Source organism: Ovis canadensis, chromosome 24 (genome assembly GCF_042477335.2).
Source record: "Ovis canadensis isolate MfBH-ARS-UI-01 breed Bighorn chromosome 24, ARS-UI_OviCan_v2, whole genome shotgun sequence".
Classification (NCBI taxonomy): Eukaryota; Metazoa; Chordata; class Mammalia; order Artiodactyla; family Bovidae; genus Ovis; species Ovis canadensis.
In genome coordinates this window covers 47931435-47938233 of record NC_091268.1, presented here as the reverse complement: position 1 = coordinate 47938233, position 6799 = coordinate 47931435, and the positions used below count along the sequence as shown (strand labels likewise).

The following is a 6799-nucleotide window of genomic DNA, read 5'->3' as shown; positions in this document are numbered from 1 at the left end:
CTAACATATAGAAAGCAAATATTAACAGACCTAAAGGGTGTTCCCTGGTGGCTCAGACGGTAAAGCGTCTGCCTACAATGCAGGAGACCCAGGTTCAATCCCTGGGTCGGGAAGATCCCCTGGAGAAGGAAATGGCAACCCACTCCAATCCCTGGGTCGGGAAGATCTCCTGGAGAAGGAAATGGTAACCCACTCCAGTATTCTTGCCTGGAAAACCCTATGGACCGAGAAGCCTGGTAGGCTACAGGCCATGGGGTCGCAAAAGAGTCAGACATGACTTCACTTTTCACTTTCACTTTCAAAGGGAGAAACAGACAACAATACAATAATAGGAAGGGACTTTAACACACTCTGCTTACATTAATGGACAGGTCATCGACCCAGAAAATCAGTGAATGTTTTCCAAGATAAATCATATATTGGACTGTAAAACAAATTTTAACAAATATAAGAGGATTGAAGTCATATTAAACGTTTTTTTCAGTCATGGTGGTGTGACACTAGAAATTAATTACACGAAGAAAACTGGAAGACTCACAAATGTGGAGATTAAACAAGTTACAGATGACCAATGAGTCAAAGAAAAAATCAAAAGAGAAACAAAAACACCTTGAGACAAATGAAAACGGAAGTGAAACATACCGAAATTTGTGAAATGCAGTAAAAGCAGTTCTGAGAGGGAAGTTCTTAGCAATAAATGCTTACCTCAAGAAACAAGAAAAGTCTCAAACAACCTAACTGTACGCCCCAAGGAACTAGAAGAAAGAAGAACAAATGAAGCCCAAAGTTAGTAGACGGAAGGAAGGAACAAAAATTAGAGCAGAAATAAATGAAATGAAGACTGAAAAGACGATAGAAAAGATCAGTGAAACTAAGAACTGGTTCTTAGAAAACAAACAAAACTGACAAACTTGTAGCTAGATTCAGCAAGAGAAAAAGAGAGGACTCAAATCAGAAACAAAAGAGGAGATATTACAGCTGATACCACAGAATACAAAGGATCAGAAGGGACTGCTATGGACAATTATATGCCAAACTAGATGAAACAGATAAACTGGACAACCAAGAAGAAATGGATAAATTGCTAGAAACATACAATCTACAAAGCTTGAATCATGAGGAAATAGAAAATCTGAAATGAAAATCTCAAATGAAACAGACTCATTGCTAGCAAGAAGATTAGGAGTTTGAATCAGCAAAATAAACAAACAAACAAAAAACTCTCAATAAACAAAAGTCCAGGACCAGGTGGCTTCACTGGTGAATTCTACCAAACATTCAAAGAACAGTTATTATAAGATCAATCTTTATCAAACTCTTCCAAAAAATTTGTGAGAGGGGAACTCTTTCAAATGTATTTTACAAGGCCACCGTTACCCTGACAAAGGATGCCACAAAACAAGAAAATTACAGGCCAATATCTCTGACTACCCTAGATACAAAATTCTTCAAAGAATATTAGCAAACAGAATTCAACAATACCTTTGATCACACTGCATGATCAAGTGGGATTTATTCCAGGGATGCAACGATGGTTCAATAATCAGTCAATGATACACCATGTTAAAAACACAAAGGCTAAAAATCATATGATCATCTCAATAGATGCAGAAGAAGCATTTGACAAGATTCAACATCCATTTATGATAAAAATACTCAACAAAGCAGGTATGGAGGGAACATACCTCAACATAGTAAAGGCCACATATCAGGAGTACATAGCTAACATCAAATTCAATGGTGAAAAGCTAAAAGCTTTTCCTCTAAGATCAGAAACAAGAAAATGATGTGTGCTCTCACCACGTACATTTCTCAAAAAAAAAAAAATTAAAAATAGAACTACCATATGATCCAGGAATTCCATCAGAATCTGAGTATTATATGAAGAAAATGAAAACACTAATTCAAAAAGATAACTGCACCTCGAAGTTCACTGCAGCATCATTTTCAATAGCCAAGATATAGAAACATCTTAAGTGGCCATCAGTGGATGACTAGATTAGGAAATTGTGGCATAAATATAAAATGGAATATTATGCAGCCATAAAAAATAATAAAATCTTACCACTTGTAACAAAATGAATTTGAGGGCATTATGCTAAGTGAAGTCAGGCAGAGAAGGACAAATACTGTATTATCTCTCTTATATGTGGAAGCTAAAAGACAAAAACCAACAAATAGAAAACAGGCTGATGGCTGTTGGAGGTGGGAGGTGGCAAGGTGGAAGAAATGGGTGAATTGGTTATTTATTTTAGTTTAAATAAATCGAATAAGCATTTTTGAAACTGGAAAATATAAATAGGAGAATATAATTGATGTTGCATTCCAGATTTCACTGACAATAGCCATCCTGGGGCCATTGCTAAGGCACAGAAGGGGCACAGAAATTGGAAAGTTTACCCAGTTTTCCCTCCCTGAGAAACAGTGGGGGTCTTGGCTAATTTAAGACTTGTGAATATTCAGTGAAGTTCAGTTCAGTTCAGTTGCTCAGTCGTGTCTGACTCTTTGCGACCCCATAAATCGCAGCACACCAGGCCTCCCTGTTCATCACCATCTCCCGGAGTTCACTCAGACTCACGTCCATTGAGTCCGTGATGCCATCCAGCCATCTCATCCTCGGTCGTCCCCTTCTCCTCCTGCCCCCAATCCCTCCTAGCATCAGAGTCTTTTCCAATGAGTCAACTCTTCTCATGAGGTGGCCAGAGTACTGGAGTTTCAGCTTTAGCATCATTCCTTCCAAAGAAATCCCAAGGTTGATCTCCTTCAGAATGGACTGGTTGGATCTCCTTGCAGTCCAAGGGACTCTCAAGAGTCTTCTCCAACACCACAGTTCAAAAGCATCAATTCTTTGGCGCTCAGCCTTCTTCACAGTCCAACTCTCACATCCATACATGACCACAGGAAAACCATAGGCTTGACTAGACGGACCTTTGTTGGCAAAGTAATGTCTCTGCTTTTGAATATGCTATCTAGGTTGGTCATAACTTCTCTTCCAAGGAGTAAGTGTCTTTTAATTTCATGGCTGCAATCACCATCTGCAGTGATTTTGGAGCCCCCAAAAATAAAGTCTGACACTGTTTCCACTGTTTCCCCATCTATTTCCCATGAAGTGATGGGACCAGATGCCATGATCTTTGTTTTCTGAATGTTGAGCTTAGGCCAACTTTTTCACTCTCCTCTTTCACTTTCATCAAGAGGCTTTTTAGTTCCTCTTCACTTTCTGCCATGAGGGTGGTGTCATCTGCATATCTGAGGTTATTGATATTTCTCCTGACAATCTTGATTCCAGCTTGTGTTTCTTCCAGCCCAGCATTTCTCATGATGTACGCTGCATAGAAGTTAAATAAGCAGGGTGACAATATATAGCCTTGACGTACTCCTTTTCCTATTTGGAACCAGTCTGTGGGTCCATGTCCAGTTCTAACTGTGGCTTCCTGGCCTGCATACAGATTTCTCAAGAGGCAGGTCAGGTGGTCTGGTATTCCCATCTCTTTCAGAATTTTCCACAGTTTATAAGGATAATAGCTTATCAAATACACAGAGAATTGTATTTGGCTATAGAGACAGGTGACAGGGTGCTGCTGATTATTCAGAGAGCCTGACTAGTTAGGGAGTTGTACCAGAAAGCAATTATTACCACCCATTCCAGCACTGCAGCTGCCTCAGGGCCTTCATGTCTCTGCTAATGGGTCTTTCTCCAGATGCAAAGACACTTCGGTGCAAACTAGAATTGCAAATCTTATAAAAAACAAAACAAAACAGAGTTGGACCATAAAGAAATCTGACTGCCGAAGAATTGATGCTTTTGAACTGCAGTGTTGGAGAAGACTCTTGAGAGTTTCTTGGACTGCAAGGAGATCCACCCAGTCAATCCTAAAGGTAATCAGTCCTGAATATTCATTGGAAAGACTGATGCTGAAGCTGAAGCTCCAATACTTTGGCCACCTGATGCAAAGAACCGACTCATTAGAAAAGGCCCTCATGCTGGGAAAGATTGAAGGCAGGAGGAGAAGGGGCAGAGGATGAGATGGCTGGATGACATCACCGACTCGATGGACAGGAGTTTGAGCAGGCTCTGGGAGTTGGTGATGGACAGGGAAGCCTGGCGTGCTGCAGTCCACGGGGTCGCAAAGAGTCAGATACGACTGAGCGACTGAACTGAACTGAGCTGACTGACAGAAGACATAGCTTGTCTCCAAGGCTGTGGGAGGCATGGAGGGCTTCTGTTCCTGTGTGGGAAGCAGTATATGAGTGAGGCTGGACAAGGCTGGTCGCTTGAGAGAAGTCAGTTTCTCCCAGTCTTGGCTCAATCATACAAGTGATTGTGCTGGTCAAGCCACCTCATCCCAGGACACTCTACAGGTCAAGAAGGAATCTGGGGACCCTGGGAGTTGAATCAAAGCAAAACAGCCCCATGAATAGCCCACCCAACAGAAGGCAGCCCTGGCTGAACTCTACAGTCCCCGCCCTAATACTCAATGGGCTAACCACCAGGGAGCCACAGGTGACAGTGATGAGCGGGGCTCTAAGACAGACACCTCCTAGGTCTCCACAGAAGCATGGTGGCTGCTTAGAAAAGGAAGAAGAACACGGACTTCGGCGTCATGTGGACCCGGGACTGAATCCCTTCCTGGCTATGTGGCCTCAGGCAGGCCATTTAATCATTCTGAGCCCCAGCTGACTGTTTGAAAACCTGGGGGCTGGTGTTTCCCCGCGGGGTTTGCAGGACCGTGCGTTCTTATGCTGAGTCAACTTCTGCTCTGGTATACCAGCAGCCGGCCTCCCACGACTTCCGCCGTGAACTAGTCCGGAAGTGACTGGACTCACTTCCCAGGAAGTGAGCCTCGGACCCAGCTGGACCCAGCCGGACCTGCAGTCAGGCTCCTGAAGACAGGAACTGCCCAGCATGGGTCATTCCTGTGTCTGAGGACATCCATCCAGGCCCCAGCTGGGGCTGGGTCCCCTACACAGGGTGACCAGTTGGAGGCTGGTCTCTCCTCCAGTCAGCTTCCCTTAATTTGCATCAAAGCCTTTTCCTCCATTATTCCTGAATGTGCCATCAGGTAGGATCTTCAACACTTTTGTACCCTAATCAGGTTAATTCCTCCAAATCTGGAAAGTATTCACAATTTCGGGTCACTAATTTCAGCAACTAATAGATACAAAGAACATATATCTCTAACTTTATACCTTTAAACCTGTTCAGTTCAGTTCAGTTCAGTCGCTCAGTCATGTCTAACTCTGACCCCATGGAATGCAGCATGCCAGGCCTCCCTGTCCATCACCAACTCCCAGAGTTTACTCAAACTCATATCCATTGAGTTGGTGATTCCATCCAACTATCTCATTCTCTGTCGTCCCCTTCTCCTCCCACCTTCAATCTTTCCCAGCATCAGGCTCTTTTCAAATGAATCAGTTTTTTGCATCAGGTGGCCAAAGTGTTGGAGTTTCAGCTTCAGCATCAGTCCTTCCAAAGAACACTCAGGACTGATTTCCTTTAGGATGGACTGGGTGGATCTCCTTGCAGTCCAAGGGACTCTCAAGAGTCTTCTCCAACACCACAGTTCAAAAGCATCAATTCTTCAGCGCTCAGCTTTCCTTATAGTCCAACTCTCACATCCATACCTGACTACTGGAAAAACCATAGCTTTGACTGGGTGGACCTTTGTTGGCAAAGTAATGTCTCTGCTTTTTAATATGCTGTCAAGGTTGGTCATAACTTTTCTTCCAAGGAGCAGGCGTCTTTTAATTTCATGGCTGCAATCACCATCTGCAGTGATTTTGGAGCCCCCCAAAATAATGTCTGTCACTATTTCCACTATTTACCCATCTATTTGCCATGAAGCGATGGGACCAGATGCCATGATCTTCGTTTTCTGAATGTTGAGCTTTAAGCCAACTTTTTCACTCTCCACTTTCACTTTCATCAAGAGGCTTTTTAGTTCCTCTTCACTTTCTGCCTTATGGGTGGTGTCATCTGCATATCTGTTACTGATATTTCTCCTGGCAATCTTGATTCCAGCTTGTGCTTCATCCATTCCAGCATTTCTCATGATATACTCTGCATAGAAGTTAAATAAGCAGGGTGACAATATACTGCCTTGAGGTACTCCTTTCCCGATTTGGAACCAGTCTGTTGTTCCATATCCAGTTCTAACTGTTGCTTCTTGACTTTCATGTAGATTTCTCAGGATGCAGGTCAGGTAGTCTGATATTCCCATCTCTTAAAGAATTTTCCACAGTTTGTTGTGATCCACACAGTCAAAGGCTTTGAAATAGTCAATAAAGCAGAAGTGGATGTTTCTCTGGAACTCTCTTACTTTTTTGACGATCCAACGGATGTTGGCAATTTGATCTCTGGTTCCTCTGTCTTTTCTAAATCCAGCTTAAGCATCTGGAAGTTCACAGTTCATGTACTATTGAAGCCTGGCTTGGAGAATTTTGAGCATCACTTTGCTAGCGTGTGAGATGAGTGCAACTGTGTGGTAGTTTGAGCATTCTTTGTATTGCCTTTCTTTGGGATTGGAGAAAACTGACCTTTTCCAGTCCTGTGGCCACTGTAGAGTTTTCCAAATTTGCTGGCATACTGAGTGCAGCACTTTCACAGCATCATCTTTTAGGATTTGAAACAGCTCAACTGGAATCCTATCACCTCCTCTAGCTTTGTTTGTAGTGATGCTTCCTAAGGCCCACTTGACTTCACATTCCAGGATGTCTGGCTCTAGGTGAGTAATCACACCATCGTGATTATCTGGGTTGTGAAGATCTTTTTTGTATAGTTCTTCTGTGTATTCTTGCT

At 42.8% G+C, this 6799-nt stretch overlaps 1 protein-coding gene and 1 non-coding gene across 2 annotated transcripts in view; one reads left to right on the top strand and one right to left on the bottom strand.

Moving 5' to 3' along the window:
- Nucleotides 1-41: 41 nt before the first annotated feature.
- TRNAC-ACA (transfer RNA cysteine (anticodon ACA)) lies at nt 42-113 on the top strand. The gene has a single exon. It is a non-coding gene; the product is annotated as a tRNA-Cys (tRNA).
- A 559-nt stretch (nt 114-672) lies between these two features.
- LOC138429449 (general transcription factor II-I repeat domain-containing protein 2) overlaps nt 673-6799 on the bottom strand; it is a 55596-nt gene continuing 49469 nt past the window's right edge. The window contains exon 16 of the mRNA XM_069570971.1: nt 673-755. Coding sequence (XP_069427072.1) covers nt 688-755 — 68 coding nt within the window. The 3' untranslated portion in view covers nt 673-687. The remainder of the gene's footprint in view (nt 756-6799) is intronic.